The 18,565-nt window shown below is 40.7% G+C and overlaps 3 protein-coding genes across 7 annotated transcripts in view; 2 read left to right on the top strand and 1 right to left on the bottom strand.

Annotated features, from left to right (window-relative positions):
• Nucleotides 1–2,183: 2,183 nt before the first annotated feature.
• On the top strand, nt 2,184–3,651 carry LOC112155181 (trace amine-associated receptor 13c; the record flags this gene model as incomplete). The annotated part of the gene is made up of 1 exon (XM_024286697.2): nt 2,184–3,651. A coding segment is annotated over one exon (834 nt), but the record flags the coding sequence as incomplete, so codon positions are not given.
• Nucleotides 3,652–6,050: 2,399 nt separating this feature from the next.
• On the top strand, nt 6,051–12,132 carry si:ch211-67e16.4. The gene is made up of 10 exons (XM_024286603.2): nt 6,051–6,302; nt 6,910–7,380; nt 7,457–7,582; nt 7,681–7,880; nt 7,946–8,053; nt 8,544–8,631; nt 10,298–10,476; nt 10,545–10,631; nt 10,782–10,842; nt 11,155–12,132. The coding sequence occupies exons 2-10, from the start codon at nt 6,951–6,953 to the stop codon at nt 11,373–11,375; spliced, it is 1,500 nt and encodes a 499-aa protein (XP_024142371.1). The 5' UTR covers nt 6,051–6,302; nt 6,910–6,950; the 3' UTR covers nt 11,376–12,132.
• fer1l6 (fer-1 like family member 6) overlaps nt 11,415–18,565 on the bottom strand; it is a 27,346-nt gene continuing 20,195 nt past the window's right edge. For 2 of the 5 annotated variants that reach the window (XM_036209614.1, XM_024286602.2), the window contains exons 31-47: nt 18,392–18,511; nt 18,271–18,316; nt 17,099–17,143; nt 16,850–16,938; nt 16,645–16,773; nt 16,435–16,572; nt 16,242–16,369; nt 16,009–16,179; nt 15,775–15,929; nt 15,276–15,418; nt 15,111–15,199; nt 14,944–15,042; nt 13,190–13,310; nt 12,999–13,119; nt 12,772–12,929; nt 11,933–12,033; nt 11,415–11,805 (exon numbers count right to left, since the gene is read on the bottom strand). In XM_036209614.1, coding sequence (XP_036065507.1) covers nt 11,625–11,805; nt 11,933–12,033; nt 12,772–12,929; nt 12,999–13,119; nt 13,190–13,310; nt 14,944–15,042; nt 15,111–15,199; nt 15,276–15,418; nt 15,775–15,929; nt 16,009–16,179; nt 16,242–16,369; nt 16,435–16,572; nt 16,645–16,773; nt 16,850–16,938; nt 17,099–17,143; nt 18,271–18,316; nt 18,392–18,511 — 2,034 coding nt within the window. In that variant the 3' untranslated portion in view covers nt 11,415–11,624. Of the gene's footprint in view, nt 11,806–11,932; nt 12,034–12,771; nt 12,930–12,998; nt 13,120–13,187; nt 13,311–14,943; nt 15,043–15,110; nt 15,200–15,275; nt 15,419–15,774; nt 15,930–16,008; nt 16,180–16,241; nt 16,370–16,434; nt 16,573–16,644; nt 16,774–16,849; nt 16,939–17,098; nt 17,144–18,270; nt 18,317–18,391; nt 18,512–18,565 lie in introns of those variants that run through there. The other 3 variants (XM_036209615.1, XR_004946924.1, XM_036209616.1) reach the window with 3 other exon arrangements.

The following is an 18,565-nucleotide window of genomic DNA, read 5'->3' as shown; positions in this document are numbered from 1 at the left end:
CATTCCAGGCAACTAGTTGCCATCGCCATAGGAGGTAGAAGAGAGAGCAAGGCAGGGTCCGCCCGAGCAAAAGGAGAGCGCCCAAGAGAACTAGGGGTCCCTCAAGAGTGCTGTGAACATGGCCTGACCAGGCTCACCTGCTGTTGGCATTTTGGAGAGGGCCTGTGCTTGAGGGCAAGGATCCAAACCTTCACCACAGGGACATGGACACTCCCAGGCTAAGATGTGATATGATCTCTAGTTCATGATCTTGCCAGAGAGCTCAGGGATTTCTCTCCCTGCGTGGAGAGAGAGCCGCCAGAACCTGAAAGCCAGCACCCAAGGAACATGGCCGCTGTTGCCGAGGGCCCCTGTTCCCCCTTCCGGGATAGGGTGGGGGACACTAGATCAGAGTGTGCTTGTTCACAGTGATGTCCAATTACCCCCCCCCCACACACACACACACACACCCCCGCACACCCCCACACACCGAGTCCTATTAGACGTGCATCCACATGTCTAAGATTCAATTACAACTTTAGAAGAGGGTCCCCATATCCATGCGGCAACCATAGGAGGGGGCCACTGCCAACTAGCTCCACCCCCAAGGTGCATTAAGCTGGACCCCCCCCCCCATCACCCTGACAAGTGATCGTATGAGGAAGGAGCGTATTTAGGGGACTTCTGCCAGACTGACCCCCCGACTGGTGGACCCCCCGACTGGTGAAACAATCGTACCCGACCCCAGTGTTGGGTTTGTCTGTCTGGGGGGATTGGGGTTTAAGTGTGGCTTTTTGTCTGTGTGTTGTTGTCTGGCTGTTTTATTCTGTTCGGCCTTTAGTTATTTTATCCTGTTATTTTTTTTTCTTTCCGCACCATAAGTGAGAGGGAGGGGGAGGATGATGACCCCTTGTGTTGTGATGTGTTGTGTTGCCTATAAATAAAGCCAGATTTCATTACAGCTGATCTCCCAATCCCCTTAATCTAATATTGCTAAAATGATACCAGAGTAACATGTTGTCGAGTCATTATTATCAGTAATATAAATTTGCAGGTTTGACTTTGACAGATTGTCCTCAAACAAATGAGAGGAAAAAGCTGCATTATTCAGTAAAGGTTTAATGAACTCTCATCTTCATTATCTTTACTTTTAGTTATATAGTTTAAACAATTCAAGCGTCACAAACGGGCAGACAGCTGGTTCCAGGTGCAGCAGGTTTATTAGCTCAGACCATCAAAGTCCGACTGGCAGAGATCAGTCATGGGCATAGGATCATCCAAGAAAAGACTGGGGTGATCGGGGTCCAGGCGAGGGTCAGGGCAGGCGGCAAGCAATCAGAGGTCGAGCAGGATCAGGTGCACAGAAGATCAGGTCCAGATAGAAACGCTCGGTTATGCAGGCAGGGTAACACAACAACACTTCGCACTGAGTGAGGCTCTGTGCTCTGCTTAGCTGTCCTGTGGGTGATAGGTAAATGAGAGCCAGCTTTGCGGCATTCAGGAACTGTGTGCTAGCTAATCCGTGATTAGTCGACTATTAACGTAATTGTTTGTGGCAGCCCTGGTTTATGTGCTCATCATACAGGAATGCTATGACATTCACACCTCTTGCATGCAACGTTCATCAGTATTTGTACCTCAACAAATGGCATCAGGACACTGAATGATACCATCACCCAATGCTACAACTGCATGCAACTTGCATTAATTCATGATGCACTTGGTGAAACTGAAAAGATTAAAAAACATATACGTTTATATCAATATAAAAAATGCTCTTCATCTTACATCAAAGGTTTGGAAAGTGGGAGGAGCTTCTTGAGATTTAAAGAGAACTGCACACCTGCAGGAGCTCTGCAGTTTGGTCTTCTGTGTCTCCCATGATGGAGACTCTGAACTCAGAAGACCTCTGCTTCCCACAGCTCCTCAATGCCTCCTGCAGGAAGCCTCCTCAGCATCATGAGAACGTCTTCATCTTCATGGTGATGCTCCTTCTGTCTGTCCTGACTGTGACTCTAAACCTGATGATCATCATCTCTGTCTCTCACTTCAGGCAATGAAGCTAACATAATGTTTTCTTTTTTGGTGTGAAATACTGGTTCAAACTGTTAATATTGTGATTATTGCTTTAATTGTTATTTTTCCAGGGCTCAAAGGTAGCAGGAATATAGAGAGAACTTTAGAACTGGAGAAGAGTCTGATTCAAATACTTCTGTGTCTGCAGGCAGCTGCACACCCCCACCAACCTCCTCCTGCTCTCTCTGGCCGTCTCAGACTTCCTTGTTGGGTTCTATGTGATGCCGATTCGCATTCTTCTCACAGAGGATTGCTGGGTTTTGGGAACTTTCATGTGTGGACTATACACCTACATATCATTTGTTCTAACATCTGTGTCAGTGGAAACCATGGTGCTCATATCAGCTGATCGATACGTGGCCATCAGTGACCAGTTACGTTACCCCACCAAAGTCAATCTGAGGAGAGTCCAAGTGTGTGTTTGTCTGTGTTGGGCCGCTTCTTTTTTCTATAATGGAGTAATTGTCCGGGACTCTCTCAGAGATCCAGACAAATATAACCTCTGCATTGGAGAGTGTGTGCTGCTAGTAGACAGCTTAACAGGAGCCGTAGACGTGGTCATCACATTCTTCTGTCCCATCACAGTCATTGTGATTCTGTACATGAGAGTGTTTATGGTGGCTGTGTCTCAGGCTCGAGCCATGAGGTCTCACATCGTTTCTCTGCAGAGTTCAGCTCACCCAAGAGTGAAAAAGTCTGAACTGAAAGCAGCAACTGCTCTGGGTGTGGTTGTGTTCATGTTTCTGGTGTGTTTTTGTCCATATTTCTACCCCAATATAGCAGGTCTGACATACAAATCCAGTGATTTTTCAGCAGTTTTTGGAATGTGGCTTTTTTACAGCAACTCATGTATAAATCCACTGATCTATGCTTTTTTCTATCCCTGGTTCAGGAAGTCTCTGAAGAGTATTGTTACACTGCAGATACTGCAGCCTGACTCCTGTGATGCCAACATTCTGTAGACAAGTTGTGATAAAGAGCACTTTTGAAGAAATGGAGACTATTTTATGATCTTTATCTACTTTACATTTACAGTGTTTTATGAGTTCTTGAAAACAAATCGAACTAAAATCTAAAAGGAACATGACAACACATGAGGACCTCATTTTGTTTCCCTTTCTTCTGGTCTTTTTGCATTCAGGCAGATAAAAATGCAACAAAACGAGGTTTCTAATTGTATGATCTTATGTTCTCAGCACATCCTGTCAATTTTTAGACCAGAGTCTCTTTTACCAGCATGATTTCCATTGCAACAGTACTGATGATAGTAAGATAACTATAATAAAGATTAAATATATTACTGCAAAGGAATGCATTCTCTCTTATAATTCCCTCCTCTTTTCATCTATTAACAGTACGAGTAATATTTCTAATGCTGGCAATAGGGCTGGGCGATATGGAATGTTTTTATATCACAATATAGTTTTTCTCATAGTGGGCAATATTGAGATATACCACAATACAAACCGAGTAACTGTGTTTGTCAAATTTGAACTTTTCGCAGCTCAAAAAAATAAATGTGTAATCATCAGCGGGCTGTTCAGATTTAAATCTTCTTTTTTATTCCTACTTTCAACGTAACATATGCACTGAAAATCATGCAACTGTTGCTTTTTCAGATAACTACGAAAAGGTATATATTTATATATATGTTTATAAGAATATACGTTTCAAAAAGACATAAGTAAATAGACCACTAAACTGTTGTATAAGTTACTAAATAAAAAACAAAGCATTAATTATACAAATAAATTCTAATGTTTTCAGGTTTTACATAGTAAACATCAAATTATAACACTATTTTACACAGAAATACTTCAGGTGTTTTGAACTTTTTTCTGAATTTTTACAGAAATGTAATTTGCATAGAAGGAACTTATTGCATTCTAATGCGTATATTGCGTATGAAGATTTTATTTTGTCATCTAACTGTAAACTAAAATTCAAACATGCTGAGAAAACAAGGACAGATTCACCAGAAATGTTCTGAATCTACCTCCAAGTGATTACATTTTATATTAAATCATAAAAACATCCTGAAACCATGAAGATTTGGACTGTTGTTATGTGTCATTGGCATTAAAGCTGGAACACTATCATGAAGGGGGGGGTTCTGCACAACACTTGACACAGGTTGCAGTTTTTCGTGGAAAATTCTGTCATATTAAAATGTTTTTTATAGATGTACTATGAAATTATATTGTTGTATTTATCCACCACATCTCAAAGACGGTTAGTGAAAATATTCTTTGACATTAAACCGGTTTGTGATCACACAGAACGGATCGTTAGCATTAGCTAGTTCTGACTGGATCCCGTTAAAAATCTCTGAATGTCCCACTGCTTCATGATCCGAAACTAAACATTTCACAGAGAGGATTAGTGGAAGTGACCGCGGGGGTGTTGGACCCTTTAAAATAAAAGTCTGTTTCGATAAACTCATTGTTTTATCAAGAAAAAGTTCTATTCCGATGTGTTTATCGTTATTGTTTTATCACCCAGCCCTAGCTAGCAATAACAAAAAAATGTATTTCTAGCTTTGCATAATTTCATGTTTTTTCTGCAGTCCAGGAAAGTATTTCAGCTTCTGAAAAAGCGTTTGTTGTATCTCTCTTTATTGCTAGATATGGGCCGCCTGCTGGCAAAAAATGAGCACCATAATAAAACAGAGAGGTCATAGACTCTTAAGTGATCCCATAGAGTGTATATCAGGCATGTCCAAACTCTGGCCAGTGAGACAAACATGGCCTGCATTCAAATTTCTAACAATTGACAATCTCCTGTCATGAAATATGTAATTGGCCTTGGGACGATGAGGACAGCCCTTTCTGTGATTTATTGATAGTGTTTTAATATATCATGACATAAGTCATTTCAAACAAAGATAATTCAAACTAATTTGATTTTTGAAAAATTCAAAGTTTACTGAACTCCCAAGGTTATTGGAATTGTGTTTTTTTTCTCATGTATTATATATTTTTATGATTGATGATTTTTTTCTGCAATTTATATACATTTTAATTCCTCCTGAGACATTCACTTTATTGTTGTATTATGTTGTTTGTTAATAATTTTTTTTTTTAAGTTATTGCAAACGTGTGACAACAGTGTGTGACTGCTTGACCTTTGGAGCCTTAAGGGTAAAAAAAAAAGAACAGTTTTTTTTTTTGTTCCTGAGATCAAAACTGTTCACGTGATTTAAATTTAGAAATTTTAAATTAAGGATTTATTATAAAATTTCATATGAAACCAGATTTAATGTTGACAAAAGACTTTCCAGACAAACTTGACTTCAAATTAGAAATTGACAGTAATTTTAGTAAAAAATTATTTTCATTTTTTCAGCTTTATGTGAAGAAATAAAAGTATCCCACAAAAAAAAATAATAAAAAAAAAAAATAATAAAAAAAAAAATCGGGTTTCTAGGCGAAAAGTTTGTTATCACTGTGGTGTTAATGTTCAAGAGGATGTTTTTTTTTCCTACAGGCCTCCTAGGTGACACTACCTTTATTTTGTGCACGTTATATTCACACACTATAAAATCATGCTAAAACAAAAAATTCCATCTGGACAAATGGGATTAATTTTCCTGCGAAAACCCAAATGTTAAACAAACTGTTTTTACAACAGAGAATGAAAGATTCCCTTGTCATTTTATAAAACCAGCAAGAATAAAATTGGTTAGCAAACTAATCAACATGTTTTTGAATCAAACTACAAAAAATCCAGGCTAAGTCACACCAAAAACTTTTGCCTGCAACAGGGTCCCTCTCCAAAAACTATACTAAACTAATATACACAATATTTATCTTTCAATTTAATATTTTTACTTTAAAAAAATATTTTTGTTTAAAAAAACATAGACTTTTGTTTAAGATGTATGTTAAAACAATGACGGTGAAATATGAGCGTGAGCATGTTTACACGTTATTTATGATTTGAACTGTAGGTGGCGACAGAGCGCAACCAATAGATGTGTGCGGCTAAAAATGCCAAAGAATACACAAAGAAGAAGGAAGTCACGTGATTCGGAGAAAGGATTGTTTACAGGATATGCTAAAGCGACCGGGCGTGGACTAGTTTTACAATAAAACAACAATTAAAGAAACGTTTAATATAATTAAGTTATCATATTTTCCCTGTAGTATCTAAGGAGTGATATTTAGTTTTTCTTTTACAGTTTAAAAATGCATTAAAAGGCGCTCTTAGCTAGGAGGATGCTAACCGGCTAATAAAGCTAGCTAACGGTGAGTATACGGCTTTATTCTCGTTTGTTTTGTTTTATTTACTATTTTCGTCTGGTATAGTTATGTTAATTTCGAATAGGCTTAAATATCTATAGACGCAGCAGCTGCGCTGTTAGCTGCTATGAACGTTCACATAAATAAATAGTCGCTAGCTAACACGAACCAAGCCCACATCAGTTTACAAAGGATTGTACTCGAGGACGCAGCTGATTCAGTAAAATTTCTAATGATATGGATTTATTTTAGGGTTGTCGTTTATTTGTTTGTTTGTGTATTTATGTAAATAAAAAAATAAATAGCTAAAAAAGTCAGTACACATTTTATTTTGAAAGTAGGGAATTATTTCAACCTAAAGAAATATTGAAAACTTTTTTTTTTATTCATCTTACTGATGTTTTGTCGCCCGTTTTATTTGTTCTTAATACTAAATGTTGACAAACTAAATTAAAATCTGTCCCGTTTTAAAAATTAATACCAGATTTAAAAATGTACATTAATTGATTTGTAAAAGTAAACCAAAAAAGAAAAACGAATGAAAGCAGAAAGTTACAGTGCATAAGTGGATTCTGAGACCTTAGATCTTTATGAACTCCTGCTGTGCACACAGCTGAATCCTTGAGGAACCATTTGGACCGGATCTTTGCTGACATGGACGTGAGCATAGCTGTGTCGCTGATTCGGGGTCAGATGGGCACCGTGGTGGAGCGAGCGGTCAACGTTGCCGTGGAGACCGTTTTGGCAGAGATGCTTAAAGTGGTGGGAGCCAAATTTGAGGAGCTGAAAACCCAGGTGATGCTGATGAAGAGAGACATGGTGGCTCTGCAGAAGGAGAAGGTGCTGAAAGAGAAGGAAAATGACAACATCCGAGCCAAACTGCGATACACGGAGCTGAAGCTGAAGTACTACCGCCAGGGTGTGGAGGAGGAACTGCAGCAGAGAGCCTCCTCCTCCACTCTGGTCCGAATTTACCCAACTGGATTCGCCCAAGTGCAGGGGGGAGAGGTCCTTCCCTCTGAGCCCTCCCCATCCTGCTCGGCTCAGAGGACCCCAGATACAGTGCTGGTGAAGAGCAGTCAAGGTGAGACGTTGTCAGATGGTGACTTGCTCGGTCTTCCTGTAAAGCAACTCACTCCTTCCTGTGTTTATGCTCCCAGAATGCAGTTCTTCACAGAGCACATGCAGGCGTGCGAGCAGAGCGTGCTGCCCGTCAGATGCAACATGCTCGGACTTGATGGAATTGCGGCAGAACGCTCCTGCAGAACCACTGGACAGCAGCGCCGGTACAGTCCAAGAGAACTTATAAACAAAGCAAAAACTTTGAAGGATTTCCAGTAAATTTAATGTAAATTCTGCTTTGCTCACTAATGTTTCTGAGCAGCTTTCCTTCCGGAACGTGACATCTCTCCCACGGGAGGTCCTATTGAGGGAGAATGGAGCATCTCTGTGGCGTCGCACTCAGAAGGCGTGGACACCACTCCCTCCATCCAGAGCCTGGCCACTGATACGGATCCTCCTCCAACAGGCATCTCACCGTCTCCACCAGCTAACAGCTGGAGCCCCCCCTCCACTGCTACACAGGTAACCCAACCTTTCACTCAACCAGTGTGAGACATTTACATCCCTAAAAAAAATGTTTCCTGCAGGTGAAACAGGAGCTTCATCCACAGGAGGAGGAGGAGGAAGTGATCTGCATCAAAGAGGAGCCAGAGGAGCAGAAGGTGATGCAGCAGAGTTATCCTCCACAGTCAGAGGTAGAGAGTTTCTGTCATTGTTTGGATGTCTTTTATGAAGTGATGTTTGGTTTTGGTTTTGAACATTTGAACAGTGTGAGGGTCTACTGTTTTATTACCACAACATTCAGTGTAGGTTTGCATAAATGAATGCCTGCTGCTCCAAACTAACATCTCTTTTGTTCTCTTATCTTTTCTTTTCGTGCAAGTTTTTAAATTTGGTCACTGATGTGGACAGATCCCTAAAAAAACGTTTTCCTCACTTCAGTAAAAAATAGGGGTGAAATGGAGTTCTGGAGTCTGAAGAATGTAAATATTACATAGTACATTTAAAAGTATAAAAGTAGTATAAAAGTAGAACTATGACTGTTTGCTTCGAATACATTTCCATTCTGTGTAAAATACAGAAAAAAATCCATAATATTGGGATGAATATCAAAATTTTGTTCAGTTTTATGGTCTTTCCAAACATGATTGTGTTGTTTAAAATGAACGGTTTATTTGTCTGCAGGCTCTGTTGTTGATGTCGGAAAGGAATAAACCTTCAACAAGCCAGATGAACCCGAACGTCTCCGTCAGCTCAGGAGGATCAAATACCTGTGAGTCAAACGTCCAATAAGTTCAGGCTGATTTACATTAAAGGAACTATTTTTTAGTTTCTAATATTGAATGATCTGAGAAAACTCGTGAACCAAAACCTCAAAATGATAAAAGAAAAGCTAAATCCTGTTTGTTTTTTAAATATTAATAAATATGTGTATAATGAATGGTAAAATAAATGACCATAAAGCAGACACTCCTCTAACACAATGTACACTAAAGCTGTTTAAATTCTCAGTATAACATACTCTCTATCTACATAAATGTCCATCTAAGAATTTTTTTTTATTGCTTTTAGCTAGCTATTTTCTGACTTTTATGCAAACTTTAAAATAAATATTTTAGCTAATCATTTCTAAAGCTGCCTTCACACCGAATTCAACTTACCCATCAAATTCGTTTGGGCTGAGTTGATAAAATCAATTAATCTGTCTGAATGGATCTAAGCTTCATAGATCAATAATCAATCCATAAAAGTAAAGATTGAGCTAACACATAAAGCTAAACACTCAATCGACCAAAACATTCTTTGCTGACTAAATAAACTTCTTTATAAACTCACAGGTATGAATTCTCCAAACTATTGTATGGAAAAATTTTTTAATGTTACCATTTTTGATCTAACAAATATTTTTTTTACATATTTTCTTCTTTAATAATAAGGTGTTATACTTGTAGGGTGATCGCCACCTAGTGGCCAAACTGAAACACCCTCTTGGAGAGGCAGAACAATTGGAGCTTCTCTGTTTGAGAATCCATGTAACGCTGTAAGATATTAGAAATCTCATTATTTCAATAATACATTTTACAACATGTGAACTGTATCACATTAATGTGAATATCTTCAAAGCATATTTAGATTCTTGATATATTTCTAAATGTGTAAATCATGTAAACTTAAAATGGAATTGAATTCACTAGATCAAAATATTGAAATAAAATCAGATTTAACTCGATTTATGCTCTGGTGAATCTAATCGAATTGATTCTGGAAATTATTGGTGACACCCAGCCTTAAAATTTGCAGCTGCTCGACGCTTGTCTAAAAATGTGTTCAGATGCTTGACGCCCCAGAAGTGTGTGGGAGGAGCTAATGTTTTTAGCTTTATCGCTACATGGAGCAGTGTTTCTGTGTATCTCCTTTATAAAGAATAGAAGACACGGATGATGCTGAGAGATCAGGTTTATTTATTGTGATGAGCTCTACAAAAGCATCAGTAATCACGTCTTCATGTCGAGGTTCATGAGATCATTCAGACTCTCCTGGTACGATGAGCTTCTACTGCAGGAGCTGCATCTGAATCATGGCGCTTTCTGCGGTACTGCTGTCTCTCTGTAACGACTTCCTGTCCAGCATTAGTCTGAGGAGGAAAAACTAACAATAATAAAACATTTGAGAATTTACTTAATTCTCTCTCGATACAAATGAGAATAATATCATATAATTCAGGAGAACTGTGTTGGTTTTGGATTTTTCAACTCTGGACGTGCTGTGACTGTCAAATCGCATCCTAGATCGCATCTCATTGACTTAACATTGAAACAGGACACTGCTGATGCACACCTGGTGTGAAAAAATGCGAAAGGACCTCACTACTGAAAAGGTTTTATTGATTTCATTAAAAGTTTGTGCGTAGCTTTATTTTCTTTTCTTTCCACCGTCAGACACTGCTTCTGCCTCCCTGCCCCTGGGGGTGTTGCCCCGCCAGGCGCCGCAGCCTTGGACCAAAGACCTCAGCTTCTACGACGAGTTCAAGATCCGCAGGAACGAGCTGCGGCGGCGAAACCTGACCCGTCAGAGAGAGCTGGAGAAGGAGCTACCTCAGCCGCTGCTGGCAAATCTGGTGAGTCGAAGTCTCAGGTGTTGGATGATGATCCAGATGATCTGATCTGACCATTTATTCGGTTTAAGGTGCAAGAGCGCAGAGAGAAGACCAGGCTGAGGGTGGCCAGATGGAGAGCCAAGAGGAAACTGCAGGCTTATCTGAACCAGACTCAGGTTTGGGAATTCTCTTCTTAGTCTTAAATCTATACTTGTAAAGAAATAGTTCTATAAATTCAAACTGAACGAATCTTCCTGTTAGCAGACTGGTTCAGTAGGAAAACTTTATTCATACATGACGGAAACATTTCTGCGTGTCTCCTCCAGGCTCAGGCAGGAGCTGCTTCTCCTTCAGGATTTGCAGGTCAGCAGCTTTCAGCTCCATGCGGTGAGAAGAACCAAACTTCTGCTTTTATGTGTTTATTTTCACACAAAAATGAAAAAAAAAAGATTTCCAGTGTTTGTGATTCACCTTTTACAGCCTGAAAGTTTTTCAGATTAATTTAGTTCAGTTTTGATTTTGTGTTCTGCATCCTGATTGGTTGTAGACTTTGTCACAAAATCCCCTCCCTACCGTGTCTTCTGTACACATATGTTCAGTTTGCATTCTGTTAGTATGTAAAAATCTGCTTAACTTCTGTTGGTGCATCAGAAAGTGACTAAAGCTTAATTTTACTGAAACTCGTTTGTGTTTTTCCAGCTTCCAAGAACCAGAACGCCGGCAGCTTCCTCTACAACACGGCTGCTAACAACATGCCGGTCATCCTCCCCCTCATCTCCGCCTCGTCCTCCCCCCTCATCCTGCAATGTCCCAGCATGCTCCCAAATGAGCAGAACGTGCCTTCATCGTCCTCCTCCTCTTCCTCGTCATACACGCAGGTCAGCCTCTCGCAAACGCAGATGTTCAACAGCGAATCTTGACGTTCTTCAGCACGCTAGATTACAGGAAGCACACACGGATTCAGAAAAATCCAAAGGAACTTTATTTAAAATCGGGAGACACAAAGTTCAGTCAAATCTGAAAATGTTTCTTGACTGAAATGCAATTATGCCAGCTTGAAGAAACGTTTGTCGGTTAATAATGTAATTAATGTTTCTGTCAGAAGTAGATTTCATTGGTTCCTTTTGGTGCTGCGATTCCCAGCTGAGTCGGTGCTTTTATTGTCTCCGTCATCCGTTCATTATCTTCTGAGAGATCGCCCCCGGCAGAGTGTAAAAGAGCAGGGCGAGGAAGAGCGCCAGGATGAAGAGGATAAGGGCCGTGATGATGTACTTCTTGTAGTTCCGCCACACCAGGTGGAAGAAACACTTGAATGGATTCATGAACCAGGAGAAGGATGTGTCCGGACGGCTGGAGGACAGGAGAAAGCGTTTTGACATCAGCCTCAAAAAAAGAATTTCTGCCGCTTTGACCCCAAACGTCATGAATCATTAAAGACAAATTCAGCAACTGAAAAGAAAAATGAGACTTTTCTTACTTTGGCTTTGGAAGCGGCTCCGGCTCCTTCCTCGCTTTGCCAACTGGATTCTTCTCAGCTTCCTCAGCTGTCACCAGGTGAAACTCCGCCTCCACTTTCCCCTGAGGATCGACACGTTTGTCTGAAAATGTTCTCAATAAAACCATGTTCAATAAATGTTGAAAACTGTTCAATAAAATGTTTTTTTCCCTGCAGAAAGACATCTTTAGACATCCTTTGCAAAAAAAAGGAACCAGACTTTAGAAAACCTTAAAGACTTGAACATCCAACTCCTCCAAAACAAAACAGTGACCTCTGGTGGTAAATGATGTCATTACAACCTCAACAAGCATCTTTAAAGTTCTCCTACGATCATTTTTTTAATCAAAAAAAACATTTCTAGTAGTGTTTTTTAAAAAAAAAAAAAGCCATATAAATAAAGTTTGATTTGATTTGAAATATGATTATGAAGTTTTTAACAAAAATCCCACAACCTAAATGTCTTTAAAAGGAGAAATACTCAGAAATGCAAAAACCAAATGATTTCTTATTACATTTGTTCTCTTTTATAAGAAACATGCCACACATACACATTAAAAACTCAAAAAACAGGATTCTCACCAGAGGGCGACTTTAAACCAAGCTCAAAGTTCTAAATAAAACCGCATTTATTTATGCCAAATAAAATTAAACTAAAGAAATTTTCAGATTTAATGAAATCTTTATGATAAAATAAAACATGCTAAATGTAGTCAGATTTATTTTTGAAAAACTTTTAGCAATCTAAACAATGTTTTTTTTATATGACGATCTTGTTTTTCTTGCTCCAAAAAATAATTTTGAATGAAATGTCTGTGTACCGTGAGCTCTCCAGACTTGCTGAAAGGCCACCAGCCTCTAGCTCTCTTCTGCTGAAAGATGGAGATTCTCTCCGTCCTCTCCGCCAGCATCTCCGCCTTACACGCCTTTGCCGTTTTCGCTCCGTGAGGAAATCCGTGGAGGTCCAGCTCCAGCGTTCCTGCTCACACCGATGGCCTCATGAAGCTCAGGATCTCAGGTTCATGCAGAGAAGCAGCCACAGACTCACCGAGGAAGTCGTCTGACGACAGCGTCTCGAAGTCCCAGACCTGCAGGATGAGGATGGCGGGGAGCTTCTGCTCGGTCTTATCCAGAGAGAAGATGTTCTCCCTCTTCCTCACCACTATGACCTGGAACAGGAGGATGTTCTGACTCTGTGACCCTCTTTTCCTCTGACATTTCCAGAGCTCCGAGGTTTACCTTCTCTGCAGGCATGTAGCTGAAGGGGAACACGAAGCGCCAGTTGAAGTTTCCTTCTCCGGTCAGAGAGTTGTAGTGGACGTCCGTCTCCTGGCGGTCGTCCTCCAAACCTTTCAGCCAACTGTGGAGACGTTCAAACTAACTAAGACATCTTTATTTATTCTTATTCTATTTTGAATTATTGGATGTCAAATATGCATGGATGGATAACAATAAACTATTTATGAAGCAAATAAATCCTCCATATAGACCCGAAGTGCTGTATAATGACTGAGTAAAAGCATTTAAAAAAATAAGAAAATAATTTAAAAGTGTACAAAAAAACATTCATGAAGCAACTTTGAAAAAACAAAACATTACACAAATATTACATAAAAGAGAGCAAATTGAAATGTAGAGTGATAAAAGAAACAGAGGAAACCTCTTCACTGTGTACTACAAGCCAAATTTAAAAAAGGGGGTTTTATGAGAGGACTTAAAAACAGGCAATGATGAAGACTAACATAAATTGGAAGATGGTTCCAGAGATTTAAAGCTGCTGCAGCAAAACCACAGATATAAGTATGTGTGCATGGATGCATTTATGTACACACAGATGGATGGAAGTATGTATGGATATGTATATATGGATGCACAGATGAATATATATATAATATATACATATATGTGTGTGTACGCACAGATGGATGTAAGTATATATGTATGTATAAATGTATGCACACATGGATGTAAGTATGGATTAATGTATTAATGGAAGGATGTAAGTATGTATATCATCAAATATAAATTTCGGAGTTCCTGGGGGTTCGGGCGTTTGCTGTGCTGGCTCCCAAATTTTGCCAGCAGCTATTAGAGAAGTTACAACTTTGGAGACTTTAAAGCCCTTTTATAGCACTGAAGTATTTGCCTAGCTGTTTTTTTATTGATTGTAATATTTGTTTTTATGTTTTTAATATATTTTATCCCTTATACGTCTTCTGTGGTTTTTATTTTTTGGTATGCATGGATGGATGTATAAATCCACAGTTAGACACAAGTACAGATGGATGGATGGATGTAATTTATGGATGTATCGATGAATGGAAGGATCTATATATGCATGCATGGATGGATGTATTAATCCACAGATGTACGGACGGACGGACGGATGGATGGATGCAGGGGTTGATGCAGGGGTGGATGCAGGGGTGGATGGGTGCATGGTTGGATGTATGGATGTATGCATGGATGTATGTATGCATGGATGGATGGATGGATGGATTTTATTAATAAACTATATTTATGAAGCACCTACATTCTCCATACAGACCTGAAGTGAAGTTCAATGACAGAATAAAAGCATTTCGAGAATCAGATAAAAATAGACTAAAAGTGTACAAGAAGTCGAAGATTTAAGCTAAATATCATGTTAAGTAATCCAAAGCCTCATTTCAGAGGAAAGTTAATCTCTTACTACTTTGTTTTTGTTCAGATGATGAAACTTAAGTTTGTGTTAAAGAAACAAAATCCACGAGTAAATTCTTAGATTGGTTTGATTAAAGATATATCCGCCATTTTCTCTGATCATTAATGTTCTGAGTGTCTGTTGCTCCGGTTACCAACAGGAGTATAGGCCAGTGCAAGAATAGAGAACATTCAAGCAATTGGACCGGAACTACTTTCACAGGCATCCATTATCACTTTTTAATGGACATCCTGCAGCCAATCAGAATCCAGTATTCCCCCAGACCACGATGACGTAAATGAGTTGGTACCCTTTGACATAGATGTCGCTGGACTGCTGACCCGTCAGGAAGTTGCTGTCCTCCAGGATCACGTCCTCCGTGTTCCAGATGACGATGCGCAGCTCGTACCTGGACAGAAAGGTTCTGGTGTGGTTCTCCGCTCACAGGTTCTACCCTGAAGGAACGTGGAGACTCACCCTTTTGGTTTCCGAGGAGAAATGTCGACTGGAGGTCCTGGATGTGGCAGGTCCATGGGGAACATGTCGACCCACATCTGGACCTGACCCTGCACGAAAGTGGATACATTTTTGTGCAGGAAGTCGTCCTGGTGGTTAGCACCTGAGTCTTGCTTGGTTTAGTACCTGATCCATGCCGGGCCGGGCCTTGTTGAATAGAGTTCTGGTCTCGATGTGTTCTGGTACCAGTTTGCAGCCCACAGCTGGGATTTCTGACCAGCGGTGCAGAATCTTCAGAGACAGGTGTTCGTAGGACTCCACCGGCTGGTCTGAAGCAAACACGGATTCTATAGAGCGGGGATCCCTGAACCACGGCCCGCATCTTCAGCGTCCAGATTCAATTACAGCATTCACTCTAGCATTATCTCCGGCAATGCTATATATCTAGTTTTTAAAATATTTTAGTTTTTTTTTTTTCTATGAAGATAATGGAAATAAATTATAAATTTAAATGAAAAAAAACGTAAATCTTTTGGTTTAGGCTGTGATTGCTGCACTTTTTCTGTTAGCCTACCTACTGACCCCGGCCCCATGTCAAAGAAGAAAACAGTTATGTGGCCCTCACAAGAAAAAGTTTGGAGACCCCTGCTATAGAAGATCTGCACAGATCCAACAGCGTCTTCACCTTCATGCATGTAGAGCGTTTTTCCGGTAAAGACTTTGTCGGCCACCGTGATCCGTCCAGGACTGAAGTGAGGAGCCTCCAGACCGTTCTCCCTGCACATCTTTGACAGCAGCTCTGACGGCTTCAGGCTGTCCCTCCAGGCGTTGTAGCCCTCTCTGACGGACAGAACCACAAACATCTAGTTTCACTGTAGGTTCTTCCTGATGTTCTTTGACCTCAGGTGTCTGAGCTTACAGGCTGTACTCTGTGGGGAGTCCACAGGTGGCTCTGTGTCGGCTGTAAAAGCGATTCTCCAAGTCGATGCGAGTTTCGCCGATCAGGTCGTCGCCTCCCACCAGGTCAAAGTCGTAGATCACCACCGACAGCAGAGACTCCTGAGGAAACGTGGCCTGCATCTCAAAAGACCTGGAACATGAATCAGTCTCAGGAAAAATCCACTTAAAATGTTTAGTTTAGCGGTTCTTTACCTTCCAAAAACCGGGTTCAGCTGTTTGGGAATGTAGTTGTCTCGGTCTTTGATTTCGTTTTTGCCGAGACGGAGGACGATGTAAGGGTCTGCCTTCCCGTCTGGGTCGGCCGGGTGAAGGTTCGAAGCCTGCAAACAGCAGATTTCATGATATCACATCGATTTGAAGTGGAGTCAGAAGCTGAGCGACTCACCGAGACGATGTAGACCCGTATGAGGACTTGGACCGGACTGTTGGCTGGGATTCCTCTGCTGACTCTGAAGAACCCTGCGTCTGACCCCTCACCCCACTCCTCCGCCTCCTCAGTGAGCTTGTAGAGGCAGAACCGAGCCTGAGGAGCGGTACGTGAAGAAGCTTTAAAATGTCACGGATCCACAGGGACTCGCAGACCAGCTGGTCTCACCTTAAACTTCCCGACAAACCTCTCGTCGGACGATCCCTCTTCCTCGTTGGCTTTCCCGCGGAAAAGCTCGTATGTGTTCACCCAGTCATCAAACTGCCCGAAGTCGGCCTCCAGCTCCCTGTTGTAGAGCTGAACCCACAGTAAACCCGACGGTCGTAGATCCAGTTTCAGACCTCATGTTTGACCCACACGTGTGAAGAAATACCTTAAGCGTGGCCAGTTTAGCACACAGACCAGAACCGGGCTCCACTTTTCCTTTCTGGTGTTTTTTCTTGTCTCCATCCTGGCTGCTGACTGATGGACCAACCAGACGGTTACTAAGAAACTCATACAGAGTAGCAGGTCTTCATCATAAACATCAAACAGGAAACAAAGGGGACCAGATCTGTAACATGTAGAACCATGGTGTTTGGGGGAAGACCAAGCAGAAGATCTCCTCCGCCTCGTTGCTTACCCAGAGAGTCCACTCCATCGCTGAGCAAGCTGCAGTACGGCGAAGCTGTGAAGCACAACGAGCGCCTGTCAGATCGATCCTTTAAGAACCGACCATTCACCTCAGAGCTTAAACCTCCAGAGGCTTCAGGTGAGTAAAGGTCACTTTTGTAGTACCACTTTTTCACCACACGAGGGCAGGAAACAAAAGCTAAACATAGCCTTGGATGCAAATTACAATTTCTATGCAGAAATGTGCGTCTTGGCTGTTTTTGTGCTCAATTACACTTAAAATACATCAAGCAAAATAGAATAATATCAGTCAGAATAATATCAGCTCAAATTAAAGGTCGATAATTTTAATAGAACCTCAAATATTGGAGGATTATTTCAAATTTGTATTTAGATCTAAGACAGGAAATGAAAATAGTTTGGTAGGACATTCATAAAATAATTATTGTTCAGTTTTCTGTAGGAATTAGTAAGGTTACCTTTTTATTATTTACGTAAAATTGCTTTCAAAGTGTTCAGCTTTGCCGCTCTAAACCTGTAAACCGGAAGCCACTATTCACATGATCAGCCATGTCACCAATTTGTCTGACGTCACTGTGAAAAGGATCTTTTAGGAATATCAAGAAGATGTTTAAAAAAAGGTATAAGAATGTTCATTCTGACCAGTAGAATAACCGAGTACAGCAGTTAGTGTCTCTATTGAAGTCTATGAGATTTTGGCTCTTTGGAGCCACTTCAAGAGGCTGGGGGAGAGACTCAGTCCAGTTCACATGTACAGCCAGTGGTTTAATTTGTTGTTTCCTTGGTAACGTTAAGTATTTAATCAACAATGAACAATAATGTCTTCCTGGATTTTTATTTTTGTCTCAAATTTAGTCGACTTTTGTCCGCAAGCGTTTGCAGTTTCCTGCTAACTGAAGATGAGAATAAAAATGTTTCAAACATTGGATGGAAAACCTGATTCCTGGCTTTAGTATTTGACATATTTTTCTTTTATTCTTTCACCTGTGAGTCAGGACGGTCTATAATATGATGTTAAGGCACCGTAGTAATACAGTTCTTCAGCTGATCCCCTTTGTCCACTTTTTCCTTCTTCTTTTAAACATGAAGGTTCAATAAATGAAAAACTAAACGAAAAAATTTTTGTCCTGACCATGAAAGTGGGAGGAGTTATTGTCTTACATTTCTCAAAGATGCCCGGGAAAGGCGATTCGTCCTTGGTCTTCTCCTGAAACAAACAGAAGATCTCACGCTCACGTTTCAGAACCGGTCCTTGTGAAGACCACTCGGTGCACAGAACTACCTCCTTCTCCACAGAGGCGTAGTACTTGGACCACCAGTCGATGACGTTCTCTGCAGATTCGTCTGCGATGGTCCGTTTGCGCCGCTTGGTGGAGCGATGGATGCTCTTCCTGCTGCTCTCCTGCATGTCAAACACCCATGAAGACTAATGACATGCAGTGTGGGGTCTGCTGTG

Source organism: Oryzias melastigma, linkage group LG21 (assembly GCF_002922805.2).
Source record: "Oryzias melastigma strain HK-1 linkage group LG21, ASM292280v2, whole genome shotgun sequence".
Classification (NCBI taxonomy): Eukaryota; Metazoa; Chordata; class Actinopteri; order Beloniformes; family Adrianichthyidae; genus Oryzias; species Oryzias melastigma.
The sequence above is the reverse complement of the archived record's forward strand: the minus strand, read 5'-3'. Positions and strand labels throughout refer to the sequence as shown.